The 21,419-nt window shown below is 36.3% G+C and overlaps 1 protein-coding gene across 4 annotated transcripts in view; it reads right to left on the bottom strand.

Moving 5' to 3' along the window:
* CPEB4 (cytoplasmic polyadenylation element binding protein 4) overlaps positions 1–21,419 on the bottom strand; it is a 62,617-nt gene that overhangs the window by 24,055 nt on the left and 17,143 nt on the right. For 2 of the 4 annotated variants that reach the window (XM_059417380.1, XM_059417381.1), the window contains exons 2-3: positions 20,411–20,492; positions 1,304–1,354 (exon numbers count right to left, since the gene is read on the bottom strand). In XM_059417380.1, coding sequence (XP_059273363.1) covers positions 1,304–1,354; positions 20,411–20,492 — 133 coding nt within the window. The remainder of the gene's footprint in view (positions 1–1,303; positions 1,355–20,410; positions 20,493–21,419) is intronic. The other 2 variants (XM_059417382.1, XM_059417383.1) reach the window with 1 other exon arrangement.

The raw sequence follows: 21,419 nt of genomic DNA, 5'->3' as shown, positions 1-21,419 counted from the left end.
CTGCCATTTCCAGCATGCAGACTCAGAAACTTGTTCCACAGGAAAAGCTAAAGTCTTGCTAGAATGGCAACCCTTACATTATTCCCGCTTATCTTGATGCCATTATCACCACTGGGTTTGGTTTTTGGTCTACCCACACTTATACTGAAATATTATATTTTGGTATTATTTCTGGTAGCTGTAACATGAAAAGGCCAAAGTCTGATGAATAAATGAGATTTTATAAATCATACAGTCTTCAGAGGATCTAATGCACCCATGGCAACTCTTATAAATCAAATTTCCTTTTAACTTTTACTGGCTCGACAATCTTATGTTCTACAGAATACTGATACCAAATATTAACCAAAAGTAGATTCAGTCATAAAAATAATTTTTTCCTAAAACTAATTTTTAATCCTCCATTCACAATATACCATAGACATGGAGTACAAAATTTGTTGTTTTTTTTGTTTTGTTTTGTTTTATCTTTGGAATAATGAGAATACAGCTATTCAGCCAAGAACATGTCTTCGAGATGGTGGGACTTACAATGAGCTTTGACAGATGGAAGGCACTGTGAGCACAATTAAAAATCCATATTCAATAGTGAATAAGTATAAAAGAAGTAAATAAGACTTTGGTATTTCACCTAATTAAACTATAGTAGTACAAAACAGACATTTTTTGACTCAATTCCTTCTAGGAGGAGATGCCCCTTCCTTGTTAAATTTAATCTGCTGCAGCATATGCACATAAAAGAGACTCAACAGCCCACTGGCAATATTTAGAACCAGAAAGGAGAATTTACCAAGGGCACTGTGAAGGTCAATAAAACTTCATTTTTCTTGTTCTCATTAGACAGCAAATAGTGAATGACCTTGTCCTCTACAATGTCAAGACCTGTGGTCTCAGGCTGCATTTTCTGGTTTCAGATCTCTGATTACCCTCCCTTTCTCCTGGAACATTTTTCTAACTACATGGAAATGGTTTTCATGTTGACATTTCAAAGGTCACTCTACAGAATCTAATGGTAGATTAAACCATTCTTTATGTATCATTAGAGATTCTCATTTATTCTGTCACCAATTTCAAGACAGAGAACAAGTTAGTTCTCAACGTTTAAAAAAGTTAATGCCACAATTTGGAGGAAAATAATTATTCATTATACAGCTAACAAATTAATAGCAACTTACAATTATCATTACAGAACAAACTAATGTCATTTTTCCACTTGTCAAAGCATACCTATTATATTTTCTCATCTAGAACTAACTTGTTTCATTTCTGTGCACTTCACTAGGGTAAATCAATTATCACTTACCATTAATAAGCAGAGAGCTATCGGATCCTGGATATGAATAGTTTAGACGACCTGAAGGTAAAAGAAGGCCGTTACTAAATTTATTTTTTTCATAGATGGTTTAAATGTATTCAGTAACAAAGCTGAATTAATAGCTTTAATTAAGGTAAGGTATTTTTAAAAAGCTTTATTATGGGATAAAACTTTGCTGTGCTGATGAACACAATGAGTCAGAGGACATATCAATCAGCATGTTAACAAACATCCAAAAAGAAGGGTAAGTTTGAAAGTGGGAAAATAAAATATCCCTCATATTTAACTATTTGGTCTCTAATTTCCAAAGTAATTTTCTTTATAACATTATATTCTAATAGAAACTCATAATAATAGGGTTTTTTTGCCCCATAAATATAAAAATGTTTTCATGTGTGTAGTTTCTTTGTTTTTTAAAAGTACGTAATTAGCAGGAAGATTTCTCTATATAATTCATAACAAAAGTGCCAGACTTATGCCTACATGTACAGACACACTAATGGTTTTAAATTCTCACTTCGGAGGAAGAGTAGAGAGAATAAAGAAAAACATATTATTGTACTTACATGTGACAGAAAATATCAAAGCACATAGCACAATGCCCAGAGCACAGTAGGTACTCACAAAATGGTGGGTTAGTTTCCTTCTAATTTTGAAGTAGTTCAAAATCTAGTTTTGAACCTAAAATGGACACCCAAGATGTCCATCAAAAAAGAATCTGTGACAGTACTAAAATTTTTGGAAGATGCAACATCTTTCCAAATTGGTAGCCTCAAATAAAGGGGGGAAATTGCACTGGGATCTCTCCCTTTAACAGGAATTACATTTCTGTTCTGGAAGAGTTTCTACATACTGAGTTGAGGTATCCAGACCATACACCATATACCTACTTCTGAGTACCATACCATATACCTAGTTCTATGCTGTTATAAAAAAATCATTAGGGCAACATTTTTGAGTCTCCATATTTGACATCTACATCCACCTTCATAAAAATGATGGAAAACCCTCTACAAGTCTTGTCTTGCTCATTTAGAGAATGAATAGAAGAATGTGATTGTTAATTATCTACCAAAGTCAGCACTCTATAAATCAGGTATTATGAGAATTTAGAATTGGTTCATAATTACAAACATTCCACTAGGAAAACAGGAGCCTGAACTCTAATCCCACAGAATCACAGCAGACTCTCCAAAGCTATGGAAAAAGTGAGGAAGCAGCCTTAAGGCTGAGGCAAGCCTTCCAAGAGGCCAGGAAACTTCTATCTAGTTTCACTGAACAACACTATGGGAAGCAGAGCTAATATGTGGTCCTATCAATCCATCAGCCATATATTAACAACCCTTTAGAAAGAACTTTAGGCCTTAACTATCCTTCAACTTGTCAAAATTATGTTTCTTTGAAATGGTCTCTAAAGGAATGAACTTATATCATCAAGGAAAAAACATGTCCTCTATTGCTAATAGCTTTTTTTTTTTTTTAAGATTTTATTTATTTGACAGAGAGAGACCACAAGCAGGCAGAGAGGCAGGCAGAGAGAGAGAGAGAGAGAGGAGGAAGCAGGCTCCCCGCTGAGCAGAGTCTCCGATGCGGGGCTCGATCCCAGGACCCTGAGATCATGACCTGAGCCGAAGGCAGGGAGCGGCCCAACTCACCGAGCCACCCAGGCGCCCTGCTAATAGCTTTAATTAACCCATATCCAAAGCTTGGGAATCTAATATGAAATAAAATCTGAACTTAATAATTTTCCTATAATTTAAAATCAAATACAAGGGTTACTAAGTTGTTAAACAGTTTACTTCAATTTCAGCTTGTTCCTATTTAGAGTGTCGGGTGGAGATGGGGAAGGAGGTGGCAAAAATTAATTTTGATATTTCAATTCCTTCCTAAAAATTGGCTCAGTTACTGAAGGCTAATTAATATACAAAGCCAAGTATCCAAATCCAGTGAAGTCCATCTGAAACTGCTTTTAACTATAAATCTGGAGCATATGACCTGTCACAAGCACATTTTTTTTTTTTAAAGAACAGACTGGAGATACTGGAAAAAGAACATGACCTTAACTGTTAACAAAAGTTTGGAGGGGGTGAGTAGTGTTTCCGAATCAGTTAACTCAAAGCAGCAGCTGATTTTCTGGAATGGAACACGTGTACATTTTATAGCTGTAAAAACCCTCTAGTAAATAAACTAACAAAAGCATCATATGTACCATTTTTATTTACCATAAAACATTTTTTTAAGTTGATGTAGGTCAACACACAAACAAAATATTTAACTATATTAAACAAAGTTCAAGAGGAAATATTTTATTTCGAAGAAGATATTCAAATTTCTTTAATGCTAACATTTCAGCTGAAACCAGAACTGTTCCATATGAACTAAATGCTTCTCATTTGATGCCAAGAAGGGATAATCAACAATGAGAATACAAAAGACAAATTACCAAACCGGCTGGCCCAGTTTAAACAAACCAAGTTCTACCTTATCAGAAACTCAACTTTTGGGTTATCTGTTTTAAGGAGAGAGAGATAAGAAGAATATTTCAACTTGACAGGCACAAAAATGTCCCTTAACTCAGTTCTCAGAATTTTCCTCAACGCACAGCTCCTTAAAAGCCCACCCTCTATTGCCAAGGTAGGTGACCTTTGATACTTCAGGCTTCTGAATGCAGTAATTCTACCCTTCAGGTAAGACAACAGGGCACTGAAGAATCACTGGCAAAGTTCATAGTTTAACTCTGAAAGTGATACTTGTTTTTAATTTTCTACCCTGGTCTTGTTATTTGAGTCTTGTCAGGCTGGAATCAATTTTGGCTTCTGGGTAACAAATACACCTGTGACATTTTGTTGACCGATCAGTAATACTTTCTATTTCAATTTTTAAAATATAAGCAATGACATTTTTTAAAAAAACCTTTTAACTTCATGATGCTTTCTTAACCTGCCAGTTCTTTCTGTAAATTTTTATCTACAACTAAAATATCTCAAGTCATCCATTCATAACATCTATTATGGATAACCCGTATTACTTCCTTTCTGGAAATCTTCCGTAAACTCTCATAAACGTAGTGGGACTTTCAAGCTTTCCTTTCATTCTCCTGTACACCTTTTCATTCTGCTTGTACACCCTTCATTTCTGCTCTAAGATCCTCTCTGTTTTACAGATGCCAGTTTAAATAGGCATTTCTACATCTTCTATCCCACAACTAGATCACTTATGGTCCCCTCTCTTGTCTGAGACAGTGAGCTCTTCCTTTGTTCCCATTGGAGGGTATTTTTCAAATCTTTTTTCTTTCCCCCTTCAGATTCACCTCTTTCTGGGGTAACTTTCCCAAAAAGGAAACCCCCTTTTTAGATTAATTCACCAACTTTTCTTTCTAGCTATGTTGCAAGAGTCAACCTTCTTAGGTAAATCATTATAGCTATTAATTTTTTCTCTCTTCTACCATAATAGCCCCCTTTAAGAATTAGAGCTTTCTTTACCTAGGTACCTTGAGTTTACTGCTTAAGTACCAGGAAAGCACCCAATGAGTTCATTCCACTGAACTTAAAATACCAGCATTTCACAAATGAATAAAATGAAGTAAAATAAAAATAAACTACTATCTGACGCTGAATATAATCCAGTGTTTGTGGGTTTTGTTTTGTTTTGTTTTGTTTTTGATAACTCTTCTATCTATAAATATAACTGGGTTTTGGTACATCTAGAACTGAATTTCTCAAGGGAGAAGGAGGGGTTGGGATTTCAGGCAAGTGAACCCTATTTGGTGGATAAAATTCAACCTTTGAAGGCTCTTGGTATTGATTGTGTTATAAATATGAAGAAATACTGCCTGGTCAGCAGTCCTAATCTTATGACAGGAAAGCAGGAGTCTCTGGAGGCCAGCGGTGGCATTTGGAGCCAGAAGCCTGGCATACATCATGCAGAAGGCATAGGCTATATTTGGTGATATGACTCAACCTAGCCAAATATAGGCAACTGATACAGTGGGACTCTGGGGAACTATACTCTGGGGTAGTTCTACAGCCCAGAAAAGATTTGCACTTCAACTAGGCAATTCTATGCCAGGCATCTGCAAGTTGAAGAACCAATATTTACCAACCAGACTAAGAACTGCTCAGGTGAGTAAGTGCCCAAAAGAACACTACGTACTATCCTAATTCTCTAAAGACTGAAACTAAAGTAACTTAGTCAATGAGATAAAAGAAGAAAGGACCAGAAGGAAATATTCTCATACATTAGAGTATATAAATGTATGTATTCTTGTCAAAATTAGAGAAAGTTACTTTCTAAAATGTAATCCAGATATTATGGCTACTGATGATTCAGCAGGAATTGATATAATAAATGCTACTTCAAATATACAAAAACCAAAAAATATCAAATGTTCTACAGAGCTATTAGATTTCATGGTATGACCTTCTCTTTTTCTGTCATACTAGAATTGTTGGTGATATGTGTAGGCTAAGGAATAATAATACAGAATAACTGCAAAGTTACCCAAAATACAGCATGCAGTCCTATAAAGTGACAGTAATGTGAAATTCTAAGTTAGTTTTTTTGATTGACTTACACTATAAAAACCTGGATACTCCAAAGAAAAGGGAAGGATTTTCAGTTGACACCATTAAAAATTTCTAACAGAGAAGTGTAAGTATGGGCTTAGGCCCATTTTTAAGGTAGAGCCAAGATTTACACACACCACACAAATATATACGTAGCACACACACACATTTGTTGTTATTTAGCTAGAATGTTCCTCCTGATTCTGTTCCTGCTTATTTTCGTTAGTTCGCATTTAAGTATGTTGAACCTATACCTCCACAAATAATTGTTTAAAGGAGGTGCTGTTCCACCTGCCTTTCTCTATCTGCTGTTCTTACCAACACTGCCTGAGACTTGCAGCAAGATGGCGCTGTGGGGACCCGGACGATGCAGAGCAAGGCTCAAGAAATGTGTAATAAATTCAGTTTCTGAACACTAGGTTTATACTTCTCCAGATGCAGAACACATATCAATATGAACTAATAAAATATGTTCAATATATTCTATCACTTAATGATATAAAGATAATTATTTTTAATAATTTATTCTATTGACCTAAAAATAACTCCCCAAATCAAAATCAGTACCTTACTTTACTTATGTATGATACAACCAACTTCCAGTAAAGATGTTTCCATGCAAAATCACAAACAAAGGAGGAGCTGGCTGGGACTGACATCAGCTGAAGAATCTTGCCTCTCACCCACTCAAAGAGCCGTTTAAATCACAAAGATATATACATTTTAAGCTAAATAAAACCACTCTCCCAGAAAGCTTGGCTTTCAGTTTTTTAAAAGCCAGGGCTTATTAAAAATTCTTGGCTCCACTTGCCTATCTCTCCAGGTTCATCTCTCCACACCGCCATTTCCCTTCCCTCATTAGGTACTCCAGACATTCAGAACTACTTGTCCATTAATTTTTACTTCTGGGTTCCTCCCTCGGTCTGGAATGCCCTCCTCTCTCTGTTCCCAATGTTTCACCACTCAGGCCACCATCCTTTTGCCCAGGTACCATCTATCTCTCGCCTCACATCCTATGGGAAGTCCTCCCAGCCCCAAACCACCTATTCTCTGGTTCAGATGACCTCATACATTCCACAGAACATCTTTTATACCTACTACACTATATTTAAATTATCTATTTCTAAACACTCTTTTTCTAAGGCAACAAAATCTTTAAGGATAAATTTTGGGCTTTGCGTTCCAGAGTTTTGAGCAAAGATGTTCAATAAATAGCTGTAGAATGAATAAATTAAATAAAGCCAGCAACTGGTGGTCTCTCTGCCATGGAAAGGGTAGAGAGTCAGACCAATCCCATCTTGTAAGCCAGGTCAAATTACTTAGTTTCTATGAACCTCAGTAAAATAAGTATTTCTATTTACTTCCCAAGGCTGTTGAGAAATTCATGAGACCATTTTTGCAGAATGCTCAGAAAATTCCCCTGGCATAGAAGAGGTATGTTATTAATATTAAAACTTTTCCCCTCTCAGAATATAATCCAGAGATAACCAATGATTTTCCACTTGTGAAAGAAAGAGGAAGGATTCATTTTAGCCAAATAAGATCCAAACTGAAAACTTGGGAGAAGGGAGTGGCCATCTGGGGGATTTTTCAGCTTCAGAAAAATCAGAGTTTGCTACTGTTCTTTACAAATGCGTGTAATTCTTCTTTGGGGTAAGCAAGAGGAAAAAAAAAAATCGAACTCCTTACTTTTATAATAGCCAAATTGGCAGAGTAGCAAAAGTACTTAGGAAATGAAAACTGAAAATTCAACTGAACAATGTTCCTTTAAAAAAAAAAACAACAATTAAGGAGGTCTTCTTTTTGTACCAATGGCTCAAATTTACTTTTTCAATTGTAATAAGAAACTATAATAGTGGCAAAAGAAATAAATAAATAACATTTATCCATAAGACAAGGAAAGTCAATGGGTAAATTTCTATAGATTACAGAAGGATGGCTTTGACTGTAACTCAGGGCAGGTACAAAGTTGCAAGATTCAAAGCATCCAAGAATTTTAGGCAGAAGGGAATGTCTACAGAGAAACCAGCAAAGAGCTGACCCAATTAAGGAATTCAAAAGATTTCCTACTGCCAGTAAACCAACAACAAGCCGGCAAGCAGGAAGGCTATTTTTATCCCTGCCAGAGGCCTTCTGACTCTGGGTGCTACATTTAGAGGACAGAGCAACAAGATAACTTGCCTTAAGAGGATGTGATGATACCAGTGATTAACGACGATTTTTTAAGCTTAAAAAATGAGGCATACTTTCTGTCCAAATTTAAATTAACAAAAGCCAGTTTTAAAAAAAAAAGGTACTATAATGGAAAGAAAAGTGGGAAAACAGACCAACGGGTAGTAGAAAACTTTTAAGTAATCTAGAAAAAAGTCAAGGCAGTAAGTTAAAATTCTCCTACCGTGCAAAAAAGGTTGATAAAAAAAAGGCATGTGTTACAAGAGACACATCTGAAAAGAACCAGTGAATAAACATAAAGAAAGAGTTGTAGATCTGGCCCCAAGGTAAAAATGATTTTGAGAAATGGCTCTCTGTACTGACAGAACATAAAAGATCAAGACAAAGTTACAAAATCTCTAGGGACCTAAGCCAAGAAGCTTGCAAAAGATTGAGAACTTGAGAGAGAGTGATAAACTGCTCTTAAAACTGGTTACTGAAGTCCAACCCCCAAAAAGCAATCAGTAAAGTCACTAGTTGGCTTTCTGCATACATACCTATCATCAACTCTAATCACTTATTTAAGATAAATTCTGGTGACTTTACTGAACCTTAATGAAGAATGTGCTTGAATTTCATACCTGTTGTAATTTCACCTTTTGTTATTTCTGAGAAGGCCTAGTTTCTATTTTCTCCTGTCTATATCCGAGGCACAGAGTCTTCCTCTTATTTATTAGCCTTCAAAACTAAATAATAAGCCATTCAAAGATACCTGCTAATTATTTGAAGGATAAGGTGCATGAGGCCAGGAGTCTTTGTTTTTATTCCCTGATATATCCCAACAGTCTAAACTAGTGCCGGGCACAGCTGATTCTTTTTTTTTTTTTTTTAAAGATTTTATTTATTTATTTGACAGAGAGATTACAAGTAGGCAGAGAAGCAGGCAGAGAGAGAGAGGAGGAAGCAGGCTCCCTGCTGAGCAGAGAGCCCGATGCGGGACTCGATCCCAGGACCCTGAGATCATGACCTGAGCCGAAGGCTTAACCCACTGAGCCACCCAGGCGCCCCTGATTCTTGATATGTATTTGCTGTATGAATGGCCTCCCAGGGCTTTATATCAAAGTGGTTCACAAAGGGAGTGAAGATGGGGGTGGGGCAGAAGAACAGTGTATTTGAGTCACTTGGAGAATACCCATGCTTAAGTCTCATGACAGACCTGGTGAATCAGAATCAGGGAAAAGAATAAGCCGTTCCTTCAGTGATTCTCTTTTGACCTCCACCCCCAATAATGTACCCTTCAATAAGCCAGCAGATGTAAGAGAGAGCTGAATCTTTTACAGACTATGATAATATACAGATCTTAAATTCTACACCCAGTCTCCTAAGTAGAAATTAGGAAACTTGAATGCTTACTCTCTGTCTAAAGCATACTAGCAAAAAAAAAAAAAAATCTTTTAGTTCTTTAACCCTACCCAATAAACACCCAAGTAAATGAACCAGGAGTCAGAAGCTGTGTGTTCCTATCTTGATACTCTAGCTACCCGTTAGTTGACTGACTACAGAAGCTGTTGTGTCTCTCTGAACTTCAATTTCTCCAGCTGTAGGATGGAGATAAAAAAACTCACATAAAAGATTATTGTGGATTTAAGTTATATAAATCTTAGAAGGGGTGCAAAGTAAAAGTCAGAGAAATAGTATCAGGAGTAAGTGCTCTTTCACTTGGAAGTGGTTGTTAACACTGCTTCCTATTCACAATGTCCAGGTCTATCTCAAGAAAGAAAAATGTAGACTGGCACCAAACGTGTCCTTTGATCTACTACTACCTGGCACACAGAGCGTGCTCGAATATTTGTGGAACTGGAATATAAGCAGAAGCTAAAACGTAACATACTTCCAAACCATGTGACTTCAAGAACACTGTCTGTCCCTAACAGCCAACTCCAAGGTGCATTCCTCTGGTCATATGGCTCTCCCTGCGCCCCAGTATCGTGCCAGATACAGCCTAAACAGCCCACACTCCTAGCCCTGCCTCATAGGGCAAATAGACTGTTCCAGATGTCAGAGACAAAGTTCCAAAACACTGTTTGGTGGAGATAGGGTAAGTGACCCCCTCTCCCCTGTCTTCATCCTCACCATTTCCTCTACTAAATTCCTTCTTACACTATGTTCTTGATGGTAATGGGGGGTTACATTGTAATGGCAGTTTAAAGCAGAACAATTAGATAAGATCTCTAGGGCAGTTTCATAAACTTCTGTAATTACTAAGATTGACTTGAATCAACATATTTCAGACAGCCTCCCCACCATGCTAAAACTGAGGTCCCCAACCCCCACTCCAGTGAATACTACAAGTAAAACGACAAACAACCTTAATACAAGCCTTCTGTGAATTTAGCAACACCGTTAAATGTATTTTAATTGCATTATGTCAGCATCCACATGGTTTTGAAAAATAATCCTGTATATGTAAATGACATACCTATCACCTAACTGGAATGCTTCCTCAGAATGGATTCACAGGCCCCATCAAATCATTCCCATGGATGAAGAGGCCTGTGGTCCACAGACTGAGAGCAAAAACATTTCGTGAGGCCAAGTTTAAACAACTGCTTCTTAAACATATTTTTAGGCGTATCTCAAAAAGAAAAGATGCTATCTAAAAACAAAGCCTTCATTCAACTGACTACATTGACTGATTCCTGATATACCCTTTCTATAACTACTCAATATTAAATACTGCCACACCCAAACTCAAATGAAGTTCATACACTACTTTTTGTCATTAAACTACAAAAACCTTCAATTTTGTCACTCAGGAGTACCATGTCAAGAGACTGTATAGAATTGCTAATAGTAATTTATAAGTTCAATCCTTCCATTTCTAGGTGAGGAAACCAAGATCTAGAGAGAAGTGATGGACCCAAGACCATTTAACCGCTAATGGCAGAGCCAGGTTCAAACACAATCCTAAATGCTTCTTTTCACCTCTTACAATTTGGGAAAGTCTGTTATAAGCTAACAACTACTGATCACTTACAACAAAGAGGCTGCGTGGCTAATTTAAATATCTGTATTTAATTAACCATACCAGGCATTTATTATTTGGAATATTAGAGCCAGTAGAAGTTAGATTTTTTTTTAAGTTCTTTATACTTCAATTAATCATGGCTGCTCTTCAGAATTCAGATTTGCACTTATTGTTGGTTTCTTGAGAATTAAAAAAGGGTCCTCTAATTGGTTGATTCCTCCCCTTTCCCAATGTATAGCAACTGGCACCAGCCCAACTAGATTCCAAAGAGATTATAGAACTGCTTTCCCTTCAGAGTTCTACTAATGTTCTTAATTGACTGGTTACCAGGTAATACCCGGAATAAAACAAAGCCTTGCTTTTAGAACAGAGTGCACTGGCATGGGACTGAATTCAGAATCAGCCAATTAGACAAAATAACAAAGCCCAGAGGCAGCCTGGCCATCTCAATACCTGATTGAAAAAGTAGTAACTAGTTCAAATTAGTTAAAAAGTATTCCTTTTGCATAATTTTTACTGCTGAACAACAACAAATTCACTGAGTTTTCGCTCTTTTCCATCTTTTAAACTTAGTAGCAAGGACAGTGGTAACATGAGGGGGGAGAAAATAAGGAATGCTGGGGTAGAGAAAGTCACTGTATGAAGCATACACAGGTGATAAATGAATCAACTGCATAGAATATTCAGGTAGAAATTCCAGGCATATAAAGGAAGAAATAATTTTGTGCCACAATTGAGCAATGGTTCTGTCCTTCCTGTTATTAAACTGAATGCAGAGAGAATCTTGGATATTTTTATGACAGCTATGTCATAAAGGTGGCACTGCTTCCCTCCCTCAAAGTCAGCAAATAACAATCAAAGATTATATAACAGTATCAAGGGAAGTCTTAAGACCTTCACTATTGTTGTGAAGCCACTATTATATTACTCCATTATCAAAAGAGCTTTCCTTATGTAGATAAGAGTATACAGGTCTGGTTTAGTACCTGTCACAAAATGAGAGAACAAGTTACCACTCCACAGAATTTTATAATACAGAAGGGGAAAACAGAAAAATAAGTGACGGTACCAAAAGGTGCACATATACTATTATTAAATTGGATGCAGAGCAGAAGCAAAAGAGACCTCTGTAAATACTCTGGGCCTCTTTCTACGAATTTTATGGTGTAGGGAGGGCACAAATATTTAACACTGACAAACTCTTAACAAAGTCTGAAAACCTTACTACTGAAATGTCATCCTGATTTCATTTCTGAATGGAAAATAGTATTAATTTCTATCCATATCGTAAAACGTTTACTTATTAAGTTGTACACAACACTGTGAAAGGGTAAAAGATTATGGAAAAGCATTTGTCAATTTGTTACCTGACTACTGCTTGCTTTCTAAGTTATTATTTTCTTCTTATTTCTAAGCGTCATCACATGTAGTTGATTCCTTTACCAGTCCCTGTCCTGAATGTGTATCCAACAAAATTGAGTCACAACAGCCTTAAAACATGCGGGCCTTAACACAATTTGTAAAGGAAAAAACAAGTTACTAAGTTAAAAGCTTCTTTTAAGAAATGTTTAGGATCCTGAACCTTCTAGTATCACAAAAAGTTCACTCTCACTTACCACCCCACCCTCTCACACTCCCCCACGCCCCTTTACCCTCACCTCTCACCCAGGTAAAATCAGAGATTAACAATGTTTTAAGAGGTCCACTCAATTTTCATGGACTCAAAACGAGATTCTTTGTGCCCCATGTTCAGGATTAAGAGGACTGCTTTAGTAATTATGGACCCACATCATGGATGACATAAGACAAACTCTCCCTTTGTGACAACTGCTTATATGACTTTCAGAACAAATAAAAACAAGGGTCAATATTCTGTCAGAAATGTGGGGAGGAGAGAGGGCAAAGGATCACTACTTTTTTACTTACCAGTACATGTTAAGTCAGTAACTTGGGCAGAGAAGGACCTGGACACCACACAAGGAGTGTTTAGTATAAAATGAGCTGTTTTCAGTTCGGAGGCCACAGTGAGGACTTCAGTCCAATGCTACGAGCCCATCAGTGTTCACACACGTATCACATTTTGTTCTCCCAGGCACTCCCCTCCCCCACTTAAAACAAAACAACAAAACCAAAAACAACCGCAATCCCCAATCCAAAAAAGTGTAATCACACTGTTCAAAATCCGCACCTTTGTAAGCTATGCCTACGCAGAGCTGTGAGGAATCCAACAAATCCTGACCAGCAGGAAACCAGAAAGGAGACGGTGATTCAAAATTAAGAATACACCCTGCATCCGTAATACAAAGAAAACCATGCCCCACTACTTTGTCCTCTCCTTGCTCACAAAAGAATTACCTCAACACAGAAGCCCAGGTCCCATCCTGCCGCACAACTAAGCCAAGCAAAAGAGAAAGACTGTTTAGGATGTTCCATTTCAGCAGTCATAAAAGGGAGAGTGCTAAAGGAGTAGAAACCGCTTCATTTCTAAACAGCCACACAAGAAGTTCACAGTAGCCGAGTTTTAACTGTCTTCTTTGTTATGTACCTTACTCTATTACTCATGAAGCTTCTAGAAATAAGGCAACTGTCTACTCTACGGAGGCCTCTCCCACTCCCCTGCTATGCTGCTTTGAGTTACTTGGTATCATCCAAACAGAGCTAGAAGGAACCAGCGGAGTTCAGGAAGGCTCCAGCAGGGCTTTCAGAGCCTGGCGGATTCTCAGGAAGGGTAATATTTAAAGATCCCCCAATTCACCAGAAGACATCTGACTTCAAGTAATGGTAATTTACTTGGAAGGTGGAATTTGATTAAGAATCACAAGTAAGGGGTGCCTGGGTGGCTCAGTGGGTTAAGCCTCTGCCTTCCGCTCAGGTCATGATCTCGAGGTCATAGGATCAAGCCCTGCATCAGGCTCTCTGCTCAGCAGAAAGCTTGCTTCCCCCTCTCTGCCTGCTTCTCTGCCTACTTGTGATCTCTCTCTCTGTCAAATAAATAAATAAAATCTTAAAAAAGAGAGAGAGAGAGAGAGAGAGAGAATCACAAGTTAAATTAGCTGTTTTCCATTACCCATTTCTTCTTTATGATACTTTGTATCCTGCTCCATTACATGTCCCTTAAAGGAAAATGGCCATCTGGTCCTGTATAAAGGTGATGGAGGACTGGGGTTCAGAATAATGCATAGCAGTCTTTTCTCAAATTGCCAGAGGCAAACTGATTCAACTAGGAAAAGGTTAAATACTTTAAGAAATAATAACCCTCACCACCAATTGAAATAAATCATTTTAATATTATAGCAATGAAACTTCTTTTAGTAAGAGCTCCTTTTGTTTTTATATTTTTATTTACTCCAAAATTCAAATCTATGACAATGGTATTAAAGTTAGTCCTATTTTCAGCAACTCTCATCCAAAGTTTTTGGAGCTATCTTGGTCTACATAAAGTCGGTATGCGATAAATGTTCTAAAACATCTGTATCAGTCTGCAACATCTGCTCTTTAAACAGAGAATTGCGTGCCTGCAATCTGGAATATAGAAATATTTTAAAAATTCTTTTAAAGGAAAATTTAAGGTTTCCTGGTTATTTTTTACCTTATCTTTTTTTAAGTAGAACTTTCTCCTCACCCTACTGTAAAGATAAAGAATTTAAATTATCCCAATGGTCATTCTCTTATAGTGACATTAAAAAAAAAAAATCTTATACAGAATAAATGAAACAGGCTTTGTGTACTAAACTTTCAACAGAGTTTCATGATTTTCTTCTAGAGAGATCATTATAAATTCTTTTGCTTAGCAACAAAGAAAAGAGGCACAGATGGAATCATCACTTGCCTACTCATTTAAGCATTTGTTTCAAACAAATCCACAGCAATGAAAACTAGTGGGGGAAGGGCCCCCAAATTTAATGTGAGTAAAAAAGGAAAAACATATATATCAAAAATATTATAACGCAAGGTCACAATACCTTCAGCAGTCAGAAATTAAATACATAGTATCTTTGGAGTAGATCCAGCTCTTAAAATAAATTTGTATTAAATGAATGCATGAAACAAGTGTGGCAGTAATGTCTAACTGTACAACATACTCCCACTACTTACTCTCCATATGCAATAGGTTTCTTGGGCACCATGGGATATGCAAAAGACTGGCACTCGAAACTACTTGCATTTCTGAATGCAACCATTATTGCTTACATTCAAATCAAGTATTTAAATGCCTGAAACTCAGGGGGATGGGGTAGATATGTTGAGTTCCCTCTTCCAAAAGATGAAAGCAAGATACATCCTATTACAATATAAAGAGAAAAAGATTCCAATTTCACAATATTCTGAGGAAAAATGACATTCTGACTCATAATTTAGTTAATTAATATCTGAAGAACAATTATAATGTTTTGACAACTTACAAATGGCCTTTTTTCTCTCAATTTTGCTGTCTCATTTGGCGTTCTAGTGAAATGAAGCAAACTAGATACGAAATTGTTTTCATATATTGGATTTAAAATACCCAACCCAACCAGGATGAAATCCCAGATTATTCTACTCCATCGGACATCTGATAATTTTCAAGAGCTGTTTTTTTTTTTCCCCCTCTTTATTCCAGTGTGGTCTCCCGCTGCTTCAACTCCATAAGTGCTACTTCTTGGTTTATGTCTGTAGTCTTTTATTTCCTTCCCACACAGAAAAGAAAAAAAAAAAAAGGCTCCTTAATTTTCCAAGGTCTTTCCTCCTATACACTGAATATAATACCATTTCATGAATCTTTATTACACTGTGTCCAACCTATACTTCAGAAGGCTGAAAACAGATGTATTTGCATGTGGTTTTCACGTTATTTTCAGCTGCTCCATTTCTAAACAGTAAGTACCAATTTCACAGGTAAGCAAAGGCACAAATAACTGTAAGATACAATATTCCCCAAATGATCAGCTGACTACCTGTAATAGTAGGTATACCTATAATAGTAGAAGATTCTTCTGTCCAGGTGAAGAAAATACTTGATAAGCCTAATAATTTTACAGCAATGAGCAAGCTGCCACCTGGGATATCAAAATTCCAACTCTGTCTATAGCTTAGGCTCTTAGCTTATGAGACTGGGTGTGCAGTAAAGAAATAAAATCAGTCTCGGGGGAAGAGCTTCTGTGGACTGTTACCGACATTGGTTATGGAGAAGGCAATATACAATTTCGGGGATAAAAATAACATACAGACATGCCAGCTGATCAGAGAAAAAACATGGAGATAAGGTAGGGGGAGGATACTTTTCATCCCAAAGAGCTGTATATGGAGAAAATTATAGTAGCCTTAAAATTCTTCAAGAAACTATTTAAACAGGAAGCAATAGTAATATAAATCATGAAATGAAACCCAGATACTCCTCTTCCACATTGATTAAAATGATAAAAAAAAAAAAAGAAAGGTTTTCAAAGCCAGTTGGAATCAATAACACATTCATAAAGAAACTCAAAAGCTATATTTGAGGGTCCCTAGGTATATTAAGCATTTTGTCTGTTGACTGCAAAAATATAATTTTAAACTGCACTACAGGAAGGCAGTGTTTTTTAATTGTTTTTGTTTTTGTTTTTGTTTTTTGCCCATAAGGAAGAACAAAATTCAGTTTTCGGTTTGTATTTTAAACTTAAATAAATAATACAGCTGTATCAGAATTGATACGACATGTAGTTCCTGTATCAACTCTTGGCTTTATTATTTGAACACATATGACAAATCACATTTCTATGAGGAACTGCAAAAGAAGGATAAAAGTAAGAGGTCATTTGCAATATACTTTATGAAATTTTTTTAATATAAAATAAACCCAAATATAAAATTTGCCTCCCAGTGATGGGCCTTTTTAAAAAACAGTTCTAAAATTAATTCTTTTAATTGAATTTTTTTTTTGTGAGAGGCATATTATATTCTACTAGTCTCACAGAAAATATGTCCATTTTCTATTTCCTCCATTTCTAAGGTAGCAGAGCATATGGAGGGGTTTTTATTTTCAAAATGGATTGGCAAGTTTTATATACTTATTTTAAAAAGATAACAAGTTGTTGTTTTTAAGATATTCAGCTTTTGATATCACCTTTAAACAAAATCTCACAATAGAATCACTGTTAAAACCAAGCACAGCCTTTCTTTAGCTATCTCAATCAAAAGAAGAATTTGACCAGAAATGAAGTATTCCCTTATGCCAAACTACATTTTGGTAGTGACAGCCTACAGTGATAAAGTTCATCACTGTGGTTTACAAAAAAAGTACGCATAACTATAATTTGGCATTTTAGGATCATGAACTCACCTATGAATTCTTTACTGCTCTTTGAAGAAAAAAGGGACAGAGTTCATTTAATACATTTAAGTTACTTTCGGGCGCCTGAGAGGCTCAGTCGGTTAATATACTTAAGTCACTCTGGCACTTAAACTTACCTCGAAACTGACTTTCTCATTTAATAAGCATAAAAATAGACTTAATAGATACTTAGTAATAATCCATACCATTTACTGAGTGTTTCCTATGAAATGCGGTATGCTGCATTTCACAAATACATCGTACCAATTAATCCTCACAACCACCACAAACTGTAGTGGCAGAATGGCAATTTAAAACCAGATCTATCTGACTCCAAAACCCATGGCCTTTTCACTCTGCCACACTTCCTTTTATAAATAAGTATTTTACAAAACTTTTATGTTCCCAGACTAGGCCAATCAGATTTAATGTTTTCTGTCATCAGACTTAACTTTTCATTATCCTTACTGAATCAGCTTAAAGAAATTTAATTTAAGTAAAAGTTGATAGAAGAAATTAAAAAGGGAATACAGAATAAAAGCAGAACTTTACATAATGATTTAGCAAACTACAAGAAGAAACAGAAATAAACCTGTGATATGTCCTGGCTATATCTGATAAATCTGTTAATTTTATTAGAATAATGTGTGCAACTCTTACATCTAACCTAAGTACTAGGTAGAGGCTTGCTTCTTAGAAGCAATACATAATAGATAGTTTATATCTGCTACAGCTTGTAAACTGTTTTCTCTGAAAGGCCCTTATCATGAAACAAAATAAAATATCATGAAATAAAAAGAAATAGGCACTTATCATGAAAATGAGTTCTAATTATTTATTATCTGTAGTATCAAGTACATAAGAGGCTCTCCAAGAAAGAAAGAAAGAAAAGAAAAGAAAAGGAAAAAAAAAAGAAAGAAAGTTAGTTGCTGAAGGCATCTAATACATTAATAAACAAATGTCCTTTACCTTTAACTATTTTTTCAGTACTTAGCTTTTAATTTTGAAATAATTGCAGGTTCAAAGCAAGTTGCAAAAAAACAGTACAGAGAGATCCTATATACCCCTTACCCCCGTGTCTTCAAGTGGTGACATCTTACATAACTATAGTACAAACCAGGAAACTGACACTGGTACAATCAATGCACAGACCATATTCAAATTTCTCCTTTAGCTACTTTTTAAGAGTGTACAGTTTTTCTGGTGCTAGAAAGGGCCTTACATTCTCCTCACTTTTCTGATGAAAATACAAAAAGAAGGGTGAAAGAGGCTGAGATACCACTCAAAGTCAGAGTACTAAGAAATGGCAAAAATAAAGCCCACTCTGAATGAGAGATCATCTTTCCTCAGAACCAGATTGTGTATTCGGATTAAAGTCACCCATCAGAATTCCATGAGGAATTCAGTAAGGATCTTCAAAATATTTTTATTTCAAAGTTATCTCAACAGCTGGATGCATACTTTTATCATATGTTATTTTTCATCTCTCCAAACTTCAAACAGCTCCCCTCATTAAAAAATTTACCATTGTTGGTCCGTTGAAAAACACTTAAAAGTTTCACTCCATTAGTAATGTAATAAACCAAACTCAAAGGAAAACCAGGCCAGGCTAGTCACCATTTAAAGTACAGGCTGTTTTGCTACCTTTGACCCCAGTGCAAAGCTATGTCTGGCACAAAGCAGGATCATAAACACCAAATGAATGAATGAACAAATGAATGAACAAATAAACAAGTGGGATGACCAAATACATCAAACATTCCAAATTTCTTTACAAAAACAAGCAAAGAAAAAAGAAATCTCCTTTCTAATTGAAAGATTTTTGTGCAGAAAAATATTTTATTCTGTGCGGTAGTTTTCACAAAATCAGAGCCAGAAAGGCCCTTAAAGAATACCTCCTCTGGTAATTCTCAATCCTGGATACCCAAGCACATGAGACATTAAAAACAAACATGCAAGCCCTACCCCACACCTGGAATATGGCCTACACATCTATATTTTTTTTTAGAAGATTTTATTTATTTATTTGACAGACAAAAATCACAAGTAGGCAGAGAGGCAGGAAGAGAGAGAGGGTGAAACAGACTTCCCGCTGAGCAGAGAGCCCGATGCAGGGCTCAATCCTAGGACACCGAGATCATGACCTGAGCCCAAGGCAGAGGCTTAACCCACTGAGCCACCAAGGTGCCCCTCCATATTTTATTTTGAAAGCTCCCCATTATAAGTCCCTTACTGCAACAGTAATTATAAAGATTAGAAACTGAGGCCTTGGGGCCTGGGTGGCTCAGTAGGTTAAGCATCTGCCTTCCACCCAGGTCTTGACCTCAGGGTCCTGGGATCTCAGCATGGAGTCTGCTTTTCCCTCTCTGTCTGCCCCTCCCTGCACGTGTGTTCACCTGTACTCTCTCTCTCACTCAAAATAAATAAGTAAAATCTTAAAAAAAAAAAAAAAAAAGAGAGAGAGAGAAAGAAAGAGAGACAGAGGAAAGAAATTGAGGCCTAGTCAAAATGAATGTCTTATTCAAGATAACACAGCTAGTTAGTATTAGAATTGAGACCAGAATCCAAGTAGAAATAGCACTATTTTTTCTTAACAGGATCCACAGAAAATATTTCAAGCACACAACTTCATCTCAACTTTGAAACTACTGGCCATTTCTTTAAAAATGTGAAACTAGACCAAAACTCTATCAACATTTGAACTCTTATGGGTGTATAGTCACTGTCATGGGTGGAGAGACATAAGAGGTTTGAGGCACTGAGCATTCTTTTTTGCCTCAGATATTGAAAAAATGAGGTATATGGTTCATGTCTTTCCCATTAACTGCCCACCCTTAGCAATCAGTACTCTTGTAGTTCTCTTAATTGGTATTTTGATGGGCATACAGTGATGCCCATCAAATATGTCTGAGTTTTTAATGAGAGGTACATGTATGAAATTGATGGAACTGACTACATACAAAGTATGAATCCATAATATTTGCCATACTGTTCATGAGAATATATAAATAAAACAACATTTTATCTACTTCACTAAAAATCAAATCGATTTTTTAAATTACCTTTAATGGAATCATTTTCAGCTCTCATAATGTCAATGAGTGAACTCTCCAGTGAGTGCATATCAAACGTTCTGGGGCGATCCTGTAAACACAAACAGCCACAAGTCACTTTTACAATAGCTTTTAATTACAAAAGGAGATAATAATAAGCTGCATTCGATGGAACACAGATCAAAAGGGGCAATTTTACTCCCCCTGTGTATGAGGTACATTATTACTGCATTTTATTTTTATTTTTTAAATATTTTATTTTTTTATTTTATTACATTATATGTAATGTATTATTAGCTCCAGGGGTACAGGTCTATGAATTGCCAGGTTTACACACTTCACAGCACTCACCATAGCACATACCTTCCCCAATGTCCATAACCCCACCCCCCTCTCCCTACCCACCTCTCCCCGGGAACCCTCAGTTTGTTTTATGAGATTAAGAGTCTCTAATGGTTTTTCTCCCTTCTGATCCAGTCTTGTTTCATTTATTCTTGCATTTTATTTTTTAACACTTAAAAAAAAAACAAACCACAAAAGTAACCAGGGCTCAGCAAAGAGTGATCCGATTTCTAATAATTATTTCAATAAAAGCATTATTTTTACTAACAAAGCAGAAGCAACTAAAACCAATTTCCATATAGCCAACAACATGAAACAAATGTAAAATAAAATTTATAACCTTTGTCTGCCACTTAAGATTGCAGTAACATGGCAAAAGTTTCCAAACTTGTTACAGCAGTTATGAACTTTGCTGACATTCAGCAGATACTGCTACCGAATGGCAATATTCAGAACAGTTATTCAAAATAGTTGTATTTTCTCATAAACCAAAGTGTGAAAATAGTTATCCAAGGTCTGTAAGACCACTAAGTGGCAAAGCAGTCTTGATTTTGTGGCCATTAAAATTAAAGGGAAGACAGAATGTCAACATGTTGATCTAAAACATGGCTTAACAAAATGCATTTCAAGAGTAGGTGAGGAATCTTAAAATATACAACGACCCAACTGCTCTGGC

This window comes from Mustela nigripes, chromosome 12, assembly GCF_022355385.1.
Source record: "Mustela nigripes isolate SB6536 chromosome 12, MUSNIG.SB6536, whole genome shotgun sequence".
In the NCBI taxonomy this organism is placed as follows: Eukaryota; Metazoa; Chordata; class Mammalia; order Carnivora; family Mustelidae; genus Mustela; species Mustela nigripes.
The sequence above is the reverse complement of the archived record's forward strand: the minus strand, read 5'-3'. Positions and strand labels throughout refer to the sequence as shown.